The 16,151-nt window shown below is 45.1% G+C and overlaps 1 protein-coding gene across 1 annotated transcript in view; it reads left to right on the top strand.

Annotated features, from left to right (window-relative positions):
- RPIA (ribose 5-phosphate isomerase A) overlaps nucleotides 1–15,591 on the top strand; it is a 33,071-nt gene extending 17,480 nt beyond the window's left edge. Inside the window, exons 4-9 of the mRNA XM_007446022.1 lie at nucleotides 4,086–4,145; nucleotides 6,325–6,389; nucleotides 7,635–7,703; nucleotides 8,385–8,526; nucleotides 10,028–10,127; nucleotides 15,216–15,591. Of these exons, the coding sequence (XP_007446084.1) occupies nucleotides 4,086–4,145; nucleotides 6,325–6,389; nucleotides 7,635–7,703; nucleotides 8,385–8,526; nucleotides 10,028–10,127; nucleotides 15,216–15,310 (531 nt within the window). The 3' untranslated portion in view covers nucleotides 15,311–15,591. The remainder of the gene's footprint in view (nucleotides 1–4,085; nucleotides 4,146–6,324; nucleotides 6,390–7,634; nucleotides 7,704–8,384; nucleotides 8,527–10,027; nucleotides 10,128–15,215) is intronic.
- Nucleotides 15,592–16,151: the final 560 nt, after the last annotated feature.

The following is a 16,151-nucleotide window of genomic DNA, read 5'->3' as shown; positions in this document are numbered from 1 at the left end:
TTTTTGGCGGTATGCGGGCCTCTCACTGTTGTGGCCTCTCCCGCTGCGGAGCACAGGCCCCGGACGCGCAGGCCCAGCGGCCATGGCTCACGGGCCCAGCCGCTCCTCAGCATGCGGGCTCCTCCCAGACCGGGGCACGAACCCGTGTCCCCTGCATCGGCAGGCGGACTCTCAACCACTGCGCCACCAGGGAAGCCCGTGGGCCTTAATTCTTAACAGCCTGTGGGGTAGGGGCCTGTCCCCAGGGCTGTCTCCATGTCTTCAGGACTTGGCAGCTGGTTTCCCCCAGTGTGTGTGATAAGAGAGTGAGGGTGAGGGGGAAGGAGGGAGGGAGGGGAGGATCTTGTGGGAGCACGCCCCACCCCCCTTCTTTATAAACTAATCGCAGAAGTGTCTTGCTGTCTCCTCTGCTGTGTGCCACTGGTAACACAGAACAGCCTTGGGACGTTGTGGGCAGGGATTCCCCAAAGGCATGAATACCAAGAGGTGTGGGGGACTTTGGGGGTTCATCTTCCAGACGTTCCAAATGTTTTTATAGCCTTAGGGTCTGGAATTAGTATGGTTTCTTCAGTGTTACATTTGGAGAAACCTAGGAACTGAGAAATAATCCAGAAATACCATTTTTATCGTTGTTTTCTCCCTTCATTATATATTTCTCTTTAATAGGAGCAAGATCATGTTTTTTTTTCCTTTGAACTTTTTTCAGTCAGCATTTTATTTTAGCTTTTTATTATGGAAAATTTCAATCTTCAAAAAGGATAAAGAATAATGTAATGAACTTCCACGGACCCATCACCCAGTTTCCACAATTATCAGTTCATGGCCAATTTTGTTTCATCTGTATCTCATTCCCCTTCACCTTTGTTATTTTGAAACAAATCCCAGGCATAGTATGATTTCATTGTATGTATTTTATTATGTCTCTCTGAAAAGTAGGGAGACTTTTAAACATCTCAACAATACTAAAAAAATCAAACGATAACCTTTAATAAGATCAAATAAAAATCCAGGATTCAAATTTCCCCTATTGTCTTATCCTTTTTTACAGTTTGTTTGAATCAGGATCCAAATAGGTCCCATATATTGCAAATTCCAGGGTCTTTGTACTTTATTGTTAGAGTCTTAAGATTTTGGATTTGAAGATTGACATTGGTCATTACCCACCTGCATCTTTTTATAGATGAGAAAACTTGCCAGGGGTCATGTGGCTGGTTCATTTAAGATTAGAACTGAGACCTTCGGATCCTACATTTCAGGTGCTTTTGACCTTAAGCAGAAAATATTTTCAGGACATGGCTTTTGAAAAGAAGTTTTCCATCCTTTAGTTCCTCTGCTATTGTAAGCAGTGGCATGAACACAGATCCTTATCACTTGAACTTGAGTGGTCAGACTCAAAGGTTCACGGTGCATTTATTCCAGCAACAGATTCTGCTCTGGGCCCTGTGGTGGTGGTAACCCTCCCCTTCAGTTAGCCTGTGTGAAAGGCATGTCCGTAGAGTCGATGGTGCTGACTTTTCCTACAAACATCCTAAATCTTTCCCAGTCTGGTGCTCTCAGGCGCTCTCACCTAGCCATTCCGGAGGTCCTGCCTTTACATATTCTTCTGAGTGTATGTATTCTTTTGCTTATTTTTATTCAACAGTGTAGCCTGGAAATCAGTATGTATCAATTTGTAGTGATCTTCCACAGTCTTTTTTCATACTGTTAGATTTTTTTAGAGACGTTTCTAATATTTTGTAGATTTGGCACTTAGTTTAGGAAATGTTAAAAAATGTTAGTTCCCCCTTATTCAGGAGGAATATGTTCCAAGACCCCCAGTGGATGCCTGAAACCACAGATAGTACTGAACCCTGTATACACTGTGTTTTTTCCTATACAGCCATACCTATGATAAAGTTTAGTTGATAAATTAGGCACAGTAAGAGATTAACAACAACAAATAATAACATAGGACAATTATAACAATACACCATAATAAAAGTTACGTGAATATGGTTTTTTCTCTCAAAATATCCTACTGTACAAATTTAATGCCTTTTCCATCTTAACTAGGCACTTATGCACTGTAGTCTTATAACTTTTGCAGTTTGAGATGCAACAGCAAAATTAGCACAGCTTTCTTTTTCCTTCTTTAACTTCATGGATGGAAAATTCATTCTTACCATAGATCTTAGCAGCCTCGGCATATAACTTTTTTTTCTTAACTTTCTAAATTGAGGACTTTCAGTTTTTTACTTAAAGCACTTTGTGGCTTGTCTTTGGCATATCTGAATTGCCAGCATCACTATTGTGCTTTGGGACCATTACCTTGGAGATATTGCAGGTTTGGTTCCATTCCACCATAATAAAGTGAGTATGATATAAAGCGAGTCACATGAATTTTTTGGTTTCCCAGTGCATATAGAAGTTATGTTTATACTGCATCGTAGTCTATAAATGTACAATAGTATTATGTCTAAAAAAGCAACGTATATACCTTAATTAAAAAATACTTTATTGCTAGGGACTTGCCTGGTGGCGCAGTGGTTAGGAATCCGCCTGCCAATGCAGGGGACAAAAGTGCGAGCCCTGGTCCGGGAAGATCCCACGTGCCGTGGAGCAGCTGGGCCCGTGCGCCACAGCTACTGAGCCTGCGTGCCACAACTACTGAAGCCTGCGCGCCTAGAGCCTGTGCTTCGCAACAAGAGAAGCCACCTCAATGCGAAGCCCACGCACCACAACGAAGAGTAGCCCCCGTTCTCTGCAACTAGAGAAAGCCCGCGCACAGCAGTGAAGACCCAATGCAGCTATAAATAAATAAATAAATAAATGAACGAATAAATAAATAAATAGACTTTATTGCTAAAAATGCCAAAAAACAATTACAGTAGTAACATCGAAGATTATTGATCACAGATCACAGTAACAAATATAATAACAATAATGAAAAAGTTTGAAATATTGCGAGAATTACCAAAATGTGGCACAGAGACACAAAGTGAGCAAATGCTATTGGAGAAGTTGTACCCCTAGACTCCTTGGAGTCAGGGTTGCCACAGCCTTCAGCTTGTAACAAATGCAGTACCTGCAAAGTGCAGTAAAGTGAAGCACAATAAAACGAGGTATGCCTGTATTGGGTAAAGTAAGGGTTACTTGATACACAAGCACTGTGGTATTGTGACGGTCAATGTGATAACTGAGAGGGCTTTTAAATGACAGATAGGCAGGGTACGCAGGGCAAAGGGATGAGGGCTGGATTTCATCGAGCTACTCAAAATGGCGTGCAGTTTAAAAGTTGTGAATTGTTTGTTTCTGGAATGTTCCATTTAATGTTTTTGGATCAAGGTTGCCCCTGGGTAACTGAAACTGTGGAAAGTGAAACCTTGAATGGCCGTGGAGGGGGGGGTGGTGGGGGAACCACTGGTACTGTATTACCAGAGGCTTTGGGAGGCCATGACGCTACCTTATTTATTTATTTATTTATTTATTTATTTATTTATTTATTTTTGGCTGCATTGGGTCTTCATTGCTGTGCACAGGCTTTCTCTCGCGGCAAGCCGGGGCTACTCTTTGTTGCAGTGCGCAGGCTTCTCATTGTGGTGGCTTCTCTTGTTGCGGAGCACGGGCTCTAGGCACACGGGCTTCAGTAGTTGTGGTGCACGGGCTCAGTAGTTGTGGCTCGTGGGCTCTAGAGTGCAGGCTCAGTAGTTGTAGCGCACTGGCTTAGTTACTCCGTGGCATGTGGGATCTTCCCGGACCAGGGCTCAAACCCTTGTCCCCTGCATTGGCAGGTGGATTCTTAACCACTGCGCTACCAGGGAAGTCCCCCTTGACATTATCTTAAGTAACAGGTCACTGAGGAGGAACTCTTAGCCTAGCACTGGAGCAGTGTTCACTATGTGCTGTTTACCTTCTTCCAGCTTCTGGAATGAATTAACTTTTGCTGTTCGTGGGGCTAGATCTCCTACCTCGTGGTAGACCAGGTTGGATTTGAGAGGAAGCCTTGGTGGGACTCAGTGTCTGACACTTAAATCCAAGAGGATTCTGAGGATTCTTGCCGTCACTAAGAGTTAATGATTAAGGGTGCTTTTTCCTGTCCTCCACAGGCCCGTCAGCTCATCCTGCAGTATGGCTTAACTCTCAGTGACCTGGACCGACACCCAGAGGTAAGTAGAGAGAGGCTGCTGGGTTTTTTGGTCTCCTTTTTTTTTTTTAAATAGCTGTCACTTGTTCATGGGCTCTGGATATCTTGTTGAGTCTAGGAGAAAAGTCAGTTAGTCATACTAGCTTTTCTCCTAGGACTTTGAATATTAATCCTAGCTGAGGTCAGAAGAGAAGAGCTTATTAATTTCTAGGACATTCCCTGTGGTTTAACCGAGAGGGCTCAGGGACCCAGGGCTTCCTGCAGCCCTCACACAGATGTATATACGACGACGTATACAGCAGGGAGGCCCTCAGAACTAAGTGGAGATAAGAAGCATCTTCTGAGGCAGCCATGGGTCTTTGAAAACAGATTAAAATGAAGTTGTATGGTAAAGATGATTAAACACAGACAATCTGGAGGAGACTGAAGAGCGAGCAGCATGCTCACAGCTGGCGTTTACTGAGCCCTGACTGTGTGCCAGTTACTATGCTAAGTGCCGGGCATGTATTAAACCACAGTCGTCCCTGGGTATCTGCGGGGGAACGGCTCCAGGACCCAGTGTTCTTACTACACAGAAAAGGTAACTACAAAGTCAGCCCTCTGTAAGTATGGGTTCAGCATCTGTGGATTCAACCAACCGTGGGTCACGTACTGTAGTACGTATTTAGTGGGAAAAAATCTGTATAAGTGGACCTGTGTAGTTCCAACCCATGTTGTTCAAGGGTCAACTGTATTTAAGCTCCAGTAGTCTTGAGGGTGGGTACCATTATTATCTCATTTTACAGATATGAGAAAGGCAAAGAGAGGGCAAGGCATTTGCCTAAGGCCATGCTGTTTGTAAGTGGCAGAGCTCTAGAGGATGCTGCTTAGAGCTCTAGAGGATGCTGCTTAGAAGAGTGTTGTGGGAAGAGGTAAAGTTTGAGCAGAGCTGTGAAGGCTAAGTGGCAAGGGCAGGAGAGAGCATTCCAGACAGGGGTAGATGGGAACCATGGGAGCAGTTCCAGGCTGGCATGTGTGCAGTGCAGAGACTGGCTAGGGTGTCTAGGACCGAGCGAGCGGAATGGCTTTGTGCATAGCAGGGGGAGGGGGAGAGGCTGAGGAGAGGGCAAGGCTGCATTGGAGAGTGAGGTGGGATTACGGCAGCTTGAAAACAGACTTGATGGTGGTCTGCTAATCCACTGTGTCATGGGACATGTGGGCCTCAGATGGGTTAGTAAGTGCCATGGGAAGGGCTAGTTCAGAGATATCTGTGGATAAAGCCAGGGCACAGGCTGATTCAGCTGTTCAGCGCTGTGGGGAGAGTGGTTTGGGCTGAAGGTGGGCGTGAAACCCAGGCAGAAAAGGTTGCTGCCTTCCAGGCCCCAGAGAGCTGCCATGGTGCAGAGTGGGGAGGAACATCGCAGGCTGTACCTCCATCCTTGTGAAAGGGTGGAAGCGAGGATGCCCCGTTGAAGCTTTGTAGGCCCTGTGCCAAGCAGCTTCTAACTGCAGCTTGAACTGAATTTGCACTCTGAGGTTTTATACTCCTCTTTTAAAAACCGTACTTGAGGCTCCCACATTGTCTCTGCAGAGTACCAGGAGTGACAAGAAGTACATCTCTTTCTTGATTTCAAATTTTGAAACATGAATGAACCTATTCCTTCCTTGACTGCTTTTGGTCCTGGCAGTGGAGCTTCCTGTGAAGGGAGTGGGCAAGCCCAGACAGGTGCTTTGGTGGGTCATAGTGGGGGTCCCTCAGAAAATTTCCAGTTCTGTATTGCATTAGATGTGTGTCAGCATGCCAGTATTTTTGCCACATTAGTACGGAGACTTCTGAATCAGTGTTTCTCAGCCTTTTTTCCATTAATGCCCACCCCCAATGAAATTTTAATCTCACAGGTATACTGTGTACCTCCTTCTGTACTTGGAGGTGAAGTTACTCACGTCGAGATTGCATGCTCTCAGTAATTCCGGCTCATCCACAGAGAAGCACATCAATGAGTACAGGGAGTGTAAAGTGGTGGATAAGAGTTGGACCCAGGTGTGGTTCCCCTGTTTGTTGCCTGGTGACCTTAGTGGAATAGCTTAACCTCTCAGAGCCTCAGTTTCCTGACTGGCCAAATAGGAAAAACTGTGCCTGGCTAATAGGGCTGCTGGGACCTGATGAGCTATGGCATGTTCAAGCTTAGTGGCTTTTATATCTTTCCTTACCCCCAACACAGATTGACGTTGCCATCGATGGCGCTGATGAAGTAGATGCTGATCTCAATCTCATCAAGGGTGGTGGGTGAGTGTTGTGGGGATTTTTTTTGCAGAGTATCTGCCAGTTAATCCTTAGCAAAGCAAAGTGGAATACAGAATAAACACATTGCTGCTGTGATGTACGTGAGTTTGTCTTTCTACTCGGATGTGGATAGCATAAGGCTGTAGAACCAGCCTGGCACTTCTGGTTGTTAGTAGCAATCTGGTGACAGGAACCTGGGCCTCTTCAATGAAATTATTCATCTTAAAGGGTTCTCTTTGCTGCCTTCTACTGATTCCAACTTTAAAAACTGTACAGGCTAAAGCAAACACATTACCAGGACTAGATTACTGGGTCTGTGGGCTCTGAGCAGTTAGTGATGTATGTATTCATTCATTTGGAAAACATTTTTTGGGTGTTTCTTAGGTGTTGATTTTGGGGTGTTAGGAAGTGGTGAGTTGAAGGAGGTGAATTCCTGGTCTCCTCGTTCGTATAATCAAGCAGACTATGGAGTGACACAGAATTTGCTTAAAATCTCACTGTGCTCTCTCCACTTTACAACCTGGCTGTCAAATTGCAGGTGGGGCAGGTTGTCCAGAGCTTGTCCTTACTTCTCAAGTTGCAGAACCTCCGCCTCATGCCATGCTCGGGTGGCTTCTCCCCAGCCACAATGCTTCCTGGCAGATGCATCTTAGATGGGATTATGCCTGCCGCCTGACTGGGAACCATTTCTCCCAGACACAGGCTGTGTTTCCATAGTCCATTTACTGGAAACAGCATGTCTTAGCTTGGGCTGCCATAACAAAAATCTTAGACTTAGTGACTTAAATGGAAAAATTTATTTCTCACAGTTCTGGAAGCCCTGGGCTTGCAGATGGCGGCCTTCTCAGTGCAGCCTCCTGTGGCGGAGGGAGAGAGAGTAAGAGAGCTTTCTGGTGTCTTCTTAAAAGGATATCCATCCTATCAGACCAGGGCCACACTTTAATCATCTCATTGAACCGTAATTACTTCCTTGGAGACCCCATCTTCCAAGTATAGTCACGTTGGGGGTTAGGGCTTGAACAGTTGAATTTTGGGGGAGGGGCAGGGAGACACAAGTCAGTCCGTTGCACAGTGTGATGGAGTTGAGCGGGGGAGGGGGGGTGTTCCTTTAAGAACTGAACATTAAATTTCTCTTGAAGTGCCAGAATTGAGTGGATTTTGGTTTCCCGTATCTGACCTTAGTTCCCAAATTCAGTTTTTGTCTTACTTACCCCTGTGTTCATTTGCTGCTTCTTCCCCATCCCCCAGAGGCTGCCTGACCCAGGAGAAAATTGTGGCTGGCAATGCCAGTCGCTTCATCGTGATTGCTGATTTCAGGTACGATGTTCGGTGTTCTGAACTGTGCTGAGGAGGTAGATCGGACCCCAGGCTTCATTTTACAGAGGAGGAAACAGGTGGAGGGAGGGGCTTTCCTAATAGTCTATGACGGAGGGCAGTGTCGTGGAGGATTAAGCTGTGCTTTCGTGTGGAAGCTCAGCACTGCTGCTTCACGTGTCCACTGGAAGGAAGAGGAAACAGATCGTCACCCTTGTTAACAGGGCGCGTTCCTAGCAAGGAGCCTCAGAAGAAGCGGGTCAAGCCCTGGCCCTGGCCTTTGACCCAGCACCCCTGCAGCCTCTGGGGTCACACGTGACTTGTGTCGTGGACAGTCCTTGACCAGGCTCTCAGATTCTCCTTCAGGGAGTCTGATAGAAGGCACTTCTGCTGAGCATGTTAATTAAAAAAAAAAATTACAGCTGTAAATGATAATGTTCTTCACACCTGTATATGACAAGCCAGTCACATCCAGGTTTTAACATTTTTGTCATATTTAACTTACAAAAGCTACTGCTTTTCTTGAACGGTAAAACACAGCCAATGCATTTGAAGCCCCGTGCACTCGACCCTTCTCGCTTCCCTTGTCCTCTTACCTCATTATTATCCCCATGCCTGAATTTGCTGTGTCTGTACCACTGAGCTTATTTACACTTGTTGTACTTTCTGACTCTTTCTTTCCAGGAAAGATTCAAAGAACCTCGGGGATCAGTGGCACAAGGGAATCCCCATCGAGGTCATCCCAATGGCCTATGTCCCAGTGAGCCGAGCTGTGACCCAGAAGTTTGGGGGTGTGATTGAACTTCGAATGGCTGTCAACAAGGCAGTAAGTGGCCAGGGAGGTTTCTGGAAGGCATTCCAGGCTCTCAGGGCTGTGTCCTCCTTCCTGCTTCCATTAGGTCTGTGCCTAGACTGGGCAGGTGGCTTCTGTTTATTTATTTTTAATCAGCCTATTGGTTTACTTTTAGAGCGCTGGCTTTATCAGTTTCCACATTCAAACTCATGTAGATAAGACTATACTTAATGCAATGCATATTCTCTGTACAGATGGGCGTATTTTCTGTCGCTCGGGATCTATGCTCCTTAGATTATCTGCTCTTTGTAGCTGAGGCCTGGATCTCTGACTAACAGCTGCTAAAAATGGGTTTTGGGAGGCCCACCTGGGGCAGAACGTTATTCAGCTTTCATGGTGTAATTTTATTTTTCCTCCTCTTTTCTCATTCTGTGGTTAAATGAAATAGAGTTTTTGGGAGATGTGAATTCCTCCCCAGGAATATACTCCAGAAACTTCGTCCAAATGTTTCTCTTCAGCTTCTAAAGTGGGTTGCACAGAACTTTTTTTTTCTTACACTTAAATAAACAAAAAAGCAACAGCAATACTCCAAAAAATAACTGTAGTTGCAGACAGAACTGTATATAAAAAGTTTGGAACGTACAGAGGAGAAAGCAAATTATCTGTAACTCTACCCTGACAAACTTTAATTGTGACGTGTTTTCTGCCTGGTGTTTTTGTGACTTTTACAGAATCATAATCCTAATCATACTGGTCGTACAGAGCTCTGACTCTGGCTCCCTGTGTAGCTGAAAAGCCAAGAGGAGATTGTTGGGGTGCTGTCTCATGGCTGGGGTTCCTCCACACTAGAGCCCAGCGTCGTGCCTTTGTGGGGTTCTGAACTGGGCTCCCACCCCTTCTCCAGTTTGCAGAGGAGTCCTCATTTCCTTGCCTTTGACTGTAGTGTTCTGTCAACGTTTATGCTGCTAAACGCTTTCTAGTGCCCAAAGCTGTTGCGGAATTCTGGATTCCTTAACTAAAACTACCCCCAGCCTGTTTGACCCCAGAACCCATCTCTGCTCCCTGTCTTTTGGATGGGTCTGCACCACCTGGGGGAGCATTGTCTTATGTTGCATTACTGATGGTTCTTAACGTGAAGCTGTGGGAATGTCTAGCCGTGTTGGTAGTCTGTTCTGTTGCTGTAGTTTTTCACTCTAATAATAGCTAAGAATCAGTGAGCCTTCGCTGTGGCTAACGTTACCCATGTGGCTTACCCACAAGCTGCCTGATGAGGTATGTTTCATTATCCCTTTTTTGCCATTGAGGCATCTGAGGCTTACAGAGGTTAATGGCTCCTGTGAGATCTATGCCTGGATGGCTTCAAGACTCCAGTCCTGACTCCCAAGTTCCTGCCTCCTAGAAAGCACGAGGCAGGGGTACTGGTTGGAGTGGGTTAATTAAGATACTTGTCTTTGGTTATCACCTCCACTCTCCCGCTCCCCTCTGCCTGCCTGTATCTACATGGCCTCTGTAAGTGTGGGGAATTATCTTCTAGGGTCCTGTGGTGACGGATAATGGGAATTTTATCCTGGACTGGAAGTTTGACCGGGTCCACAAATGGAGTGAAGTGAATACAACTATCAAAATGATCCCAGGTAACGGGAGTGGCGTTCACTGAGCACAGATGCCCATGCCCTTCGTAGCTGTCCCCTGCCCCTGGCCATGGATGGATGTGGGCTTCGCAAGACTTGGTTGGAAAGAATTTCCTTCATGCTGTGTTTGGAATTCCTCACTTCACGCCTCTGCCTTTTCCTTCCCAGAATAGCTATTGCTCACCTAGCAGCTTCGTTGTTTGGCATTTCACAACCCATTCAGTTGGGGTAGGCCTGGAGCCGATGGGGTGTCAGATGGGGCCGGCCTTGAAATAAGCCCACCCTCTCTGTGAAGAACCTTTCCTTTCAGGAGCTTGACTGCAGCCTCTTTGATTTTGGCATGTTCTCTGGGGGAGAATGACTCAGGGCACCCACACATTAGATTCCTGCCACAGGCAGGGCGCTGTGACACGTGTTACAGGGAGTTCTCCTGTTAATAGAACATGGGCTCTGCCTCAGGGAGAGTTGATGTGAACCTGGGGAAAGCTGTGTGGGGCTGCCTAGAAGCTGTGCCTCCAAATAAGATGGAATGTGGAATACCAAGAGTCTAGAGCTGCTCCTTCTGGGAAGCGTGGGGAGGTTCATGGAGGAGAGGTGACTTTGGACCTGTGCCTTAGTGTAGAGAGGTCCACACACTGTGCCGAGTGTTGAAAAACGTCTCGGTTGCTCCCCCAGTTTAATGAGAGAGTTATAGAGGAAGACACGGACTGAGGAAGGGTACATGGTTTGCTCAAGGGCTGCAGCCCCAAGGTGGGAGCCTCGGTTGTCTGCCTCTAGACCCTGAACTCTTAAGTCCTTCCTTCATCAAGAGCCAGGTCAGGAGGGGGTTGTGTGACATGGACATCTGGAGCAGTAGGGTGTCTCCAGTCCACCTTGTGCCAGGGATCCGGGCCCTGGGTGAAGGCTGGGTGGGCAGTGTCGAGGTGAGTTATGAGTCCAGGCCAGAGGTGGTACTGAGGGCTCATACTAGGGGATTAAAAAGAGGAGGCAGATGTGAGAGATATCAGTCTTACGATATCGAGCGACTAAGATTCCAACTGGGAATATTGCATGACATGAAAAATTCTTGGGCCAGAGCAAGCTAACGGGGCAGATGAAGTCAGTTTAGTAGATTGTAGTGGCTAGGGGTGGATTCTGGAGCAGACATCCTGGGTAAGGATCCAAACCCAGGCTTGCTCTATCAGTATGACCTTTGTGCAGGCAGTTAAATCTCTGCGCCTCAGTTTCTTCCTCTGTAAAAGAGGCTGCTGTTAGTCCCTGCCTCATAGGATTGTTGGGAGGAGTAGATGAGTTAAAATGGTGCTCAGCACACGTGGGAATATTTGTTGAATGAGTACATCCCTAGGAAGGAAGTATACTGTCTTCATCGTTAATTAAGTTGCTAGATTACATTCTGATTTACCCATGCTATTTGGGAATGAAATACGTATAAATATATAAAATGAAAAATATATAGACATGTAATAAAGAGCTAATTCTCCAACCTTACTTTACTATTTTAGTCTTCTGTTGACAGTCCTTTTCCAGATTTACTCTGTAAAGAAGATGGGCTGAATTATGCTTATTCCCTTACTTAGTGTTAACTTTTTAGTGGAAGAACTTAAGAGCCAAGAAGGCAGTGGGGAGAGGAGCCATAGAGGTCACTGTCAGTAACATGGGAGGATTAGCCCCGAATGATGATACAGACAAACCCAGGGACGCACAGGAAACCGCTCACCATTGCTGGCGCTGTTCCTCTGTAGGTGGATTTCTTGCAGTGCCCACTAGGTAGCTCTGTTGCACCTGTGACCTTTCTTGGTGTATTGAGACATTGAGATCTCCTTGGTGAGCAGGTTTCTCCCACGCTTTGCTCTCCACCTTAGTAAGTAGACGCTACATCCTAGAGAAGTTCAGACTTTCATTAGGAACTTAAAGTGAAGTAAACGAAAAAAGAGAAGCTAGATGTTAAATTATTTAGTGCAGTGCCACAAGGATCATCAGTGAGGTTTGTTCTCTTTCTCATTCGCTTTTCTCTTCCTCTTTGGTCTCTTAAGATACTTGCTGCTGGACCATGATCAAGGGAGGAAAAGAGCGCGAGTTTCCCTGTCTATCCTGTCACCCTGCCCTTGTCCCATGTACGTTCATTTATGTGAGGACACTTAAAGGACAGTTAAACTGGTCCATGGCTGGTCACGCCCTTGGATGTTCCATTGTTTGCACGCAGAGCAGAGGTTCTTTCCCCCATGTTCACATTGAGCCACCTCTGTCCTTTCCACTAATTGGGAGGGTGGGGGTAGGAATGGGTCAGTCGCTCCTAGCATCTCAGTAATCTGAAGAGAGGTTGCTCTAAGATCAGACCTTAGACGGCTGCCATGCATCTCTGCGCTTTCTTTGAAGTCTTTTCTGGAGCCAGTATGGCTTTCTCTTGGATCAGGTGGAAGCTATCACCTTGTATTACAAAATTTTTGAAAAGGATGGGTCTTGAGTGGCAACTTGGCATGTCTTTGGGAGGCCCCAGTTGTGGCGGCCCAATGTGGTGCTGGAGACCTCTGTGTTTCAGCAGCTCCTTTCTATACCTGATGGCTTCTTATTGCCGGTAAATGATTTTATTTGTTTATGTATTGGGGGCTGTCTTTGAAAATTTTAATTTTGTTTATCCTTTTGAATATACTTAGTTCAAAATTACAAAAGTAAACAGTGAAAAGCCTCTATCTTCTATCCCTTTGCCCTTCCCCCTGTCTCGAGGCAGCCAGTGCTGCCAAAATTGTGTGTCCTTCTTGAGTTGATCTTTCATAAACGCAAATCAGCCCCCGCCCCCGTCTCCTTTTACATAAGTGACAGCACACTAGACAAGTGGTTTGCTTCCTACTTTTTCCCATCTTGAAGATTATTATGTAATGGTTCACAGAAGAGCATCCTCATTTTTTTTTAAATAATTGCATGACATTCCATTTTGTGGCTATCACATAATTTATTTAACCAGGTCCTCACTAGCAGATATTTGTTTCCAGTTTTTTTTGTTCTTGTTTTTTTTTTAGCAGGGAATTACCACATCAGAGAATAAGTGTATCTGATTTTGCTATTGGTGTAGAATTGCCCTCCATGGATGGCACCAGTTTACCCTTCTGCTAACAATGTATGCAGGTGCCGCTTGCCCTACACACTGGGTCCATCAAACTTTTTTAAAAAATTTTAATGTTATTTATTTATTTTTGGTTGCGCTGTGTGGCATGCAGGATCTTAGTTCCCTGACCGGGGATCGAACCTGTGCCCTCAGCAGTGAGAGCTCAGAGTCCTAACCATTGGATCTCAGGGAATTCCCAAACTTTTTTTTTTCGATAGTTGAACAGTATAGTTAAGTCCCCTGCATATGGACGAGTTCTGTTCCAAGAGCGCATTTGTAAGTCCAATTTGTTCATAAGTCCAACAAAGTTAGCCTAGGTACCCAACTAACACAATCGGCTATATAGTACTGTACTGTAATAGGTTTATAATACTTTTCACACAAATAATACATAAAAAGCAAACAAAAAATCAAGAAAACATCTTACAGTACGGTACCTTGAAAAGTACAGTAGTACCAGCTGCATCACTGCTGCTTTTATGCTTGCCTCCAGACATCCTGGGCTTGAAACAAAGATAGTATACTACTGTACTCTATGCAGTACTGTACAGTAAAGTACACAAAAGCACAACAACTTGTGGAGGATGCACGGACGTAGCAATGTATGCCAGACATGTGAACTAACTTATGTGATTGGACATGCGAACGCACGTTCACATCTTTGAAAGTTCGCAACTTGAAGGTTCGCATGTAGACGATTTGCTGTATTATCTCATTGTAGTATGTGTATATACGTAAATATTTTCAGTGAAGGTTGCTTACAGTTGTAGTTAATTCTCACTGCTGAATAGTATACCATCATATTTATGTGTGTGAAAAAAAGTTTGTATATCCATTCTACTCTTATGGGCATTTGGGTGTTTCTAGTTTTTAGCTATTAGTAAAAGTGCTGCTGTGAACGTTCTCATACATGTCTTTTGAGGGCCATATATATATACCTAGTATATACCTTATATACCAAAGAGTAGAATTGCTGGATCATCAGGTATGAATATGTTCAGCTTTAGAAGATGTACCAACATTTTCCAACGTAGTTTTGCCAATTTACTCCTACTGTTAGCATGTGGGAGTGTCTTTGCATTCTAGTCAAATTTCATTATACTCATTCTGGTGAGTGTGTTGTGGTGGCTTGTTTTGATTTGCATTCTCTTTTGACTAGTTTGAGCACCGTTTTCTATGTTTATTGGCCACTTTGGATAACCTTTTCTGTGAAGTACCTCTCTAAGTCTTTTTTTTTTTAATAAATAAATAAATAAAATTTCTATTTATTTTTGGGTCTTCGTTGCTGCACACGGGCTTTCTCTAAGTTGTGGCGAGCGGGGGCTACTCTTCATTGTTGTGCGTGGGCTTCTCTTGTTGCAGAGCATGGGCTCTTAGGTGCTCGGGCTTAGTTTTGCTCCGCGGCATGTGGGATCTTCCCGGACCAGGGCTCGATCCCGTGTCCCCTGCATTGGCAGAAGGATTCTCAACCACCGCGCCACCAGGGGAGTCCCTCTTCAAGCCTTCTGCCTATTTTTCTACTAGGTTGTCTGTCGTCTTATTGATTTGAAGAGTTTATATATTTTGATGTGGTATATGCATTGCACATATGTTCCAGCCCTTTGTGGGAGAAAGTTCTAAGGCTGATAGCGTGATTGAGGATAACTGGAAGTGGGGGTACTTCGAGTAGTCCTGGGGGGGCTCTGAAAAGATGACCAGTCCAGACTAAGGCAACAGTGTGAGCAAAGGCCCGAAGGCCAGGAAAAGCTTTCCACATCTGAGTATAGAGGGAAAGCCAAGATTGCAGGGGAGAAGGCATTGCAAGAAGAAATAAAAGTGATCAGAATCTCTTTTCATTGTCATGAGGGAGGGAGGGCTTTAGACTTGTCATTTCTTTGTCCAGTGTTGTTCATGGTAGTTGCTCCTACGGACCCTGCCCTGTGATCCTGGTTTTCTTCTTGCCTTGGGAACCTGAAACTTAATGCTCCCTCCCGTCCTTCGTCCTGCAGGCGTGGTGGACACGGGCCTGTTCATCAACATGGCGGAGAGAGTCTACTTTGGGATGCAGGACGGCTCGGTGAACATGAGGGAGAAGCCTTTCTAAACTGGCCCTGCAAGAGTGGAGTGTGTTCCCCTTGTGTCCCCAGCCCGCCGCCGAGGCGGACATGCCTCTCCAGGAGCCTTTGCCTTAATGTATCTGTGCCAGGTGGACACTTGGCAGGGTGGGGGGTTGAGGGTTAAATCTGGTGTTCTGAAGTATTGTTATTAAATGTCTTTTTAAAAAGAGAAATATAAACATATATATTTTTACTATTAAAAATACTCAGTTGTTTTTTTATAAAGTAGAACTTGATTTCATGTTTTATATGAAACATTTACCAAAAAGAAGGAGGACTATCTTTTAAACTTTTAACTTGAGCCTGCTGGTTATGGTGAAGCCTCTGAATATTGGGTTTGCTGAGAAATGTAAATCAAGCTTTTCTTTAAACTGGTGAGATGAAGGGCCCAGCCAGCAGCGATTCCCTGATGCCTTACTGGAAACACTGGAGTTTGTTTACTTTTCTACCACACTGTTTTATTTTTAGTTTTTGTTGTGTACAGACGCACAGTGTGTGGTTACATGTTGTAAGATGTGAGTGACAGAAGTCCGGTGAGCGTAGGGGTGTGTTCTGTGTGACTCAGAGTGTGTAGACCACCGGGGGAAAATATGGGGCCTCTTTTGCTGAGAACAGGGGGTTCATTCAGACCCCTCTTGTTGGAAGCCATTGGCTAGAAGTATTTGCCAGTACTGCCAAAGCACTGCTGTGAAACACCTTTAAATGATTGTCTTTTCGTCGTTAATATTTTTTTTGTTCCTTTATTGTTATTTGCATGGTTTGGCATCAGAAGTTGTTACCTCTTTATATTGTTTGAAGGTTGAAATAAAACAGTATGGTGCCATTTTG

The sequence above is a fragment of the Lipotes vexillifer genome, unplaced genomic scaffold, assembly GCF_000442215.2.
Source record: "Lipotes vexillifer unplaced genomic scaffold, Lipotes_vexillifer_v1.1 scaffold1275, whole genome shotgun sequence".
Classification (NCBI taxonomy): domain Eukaryota; kingdom Metazoa; phylum Chordata; class Mammalia; order Artiodactyla; family Lipotidae; genus Lipotes; species Lipotes vexillifer.
Note: the sequence above shows the minus strand (reverse complement) of the source record. Positions and strands in the feature narration are given on the sequence as shown.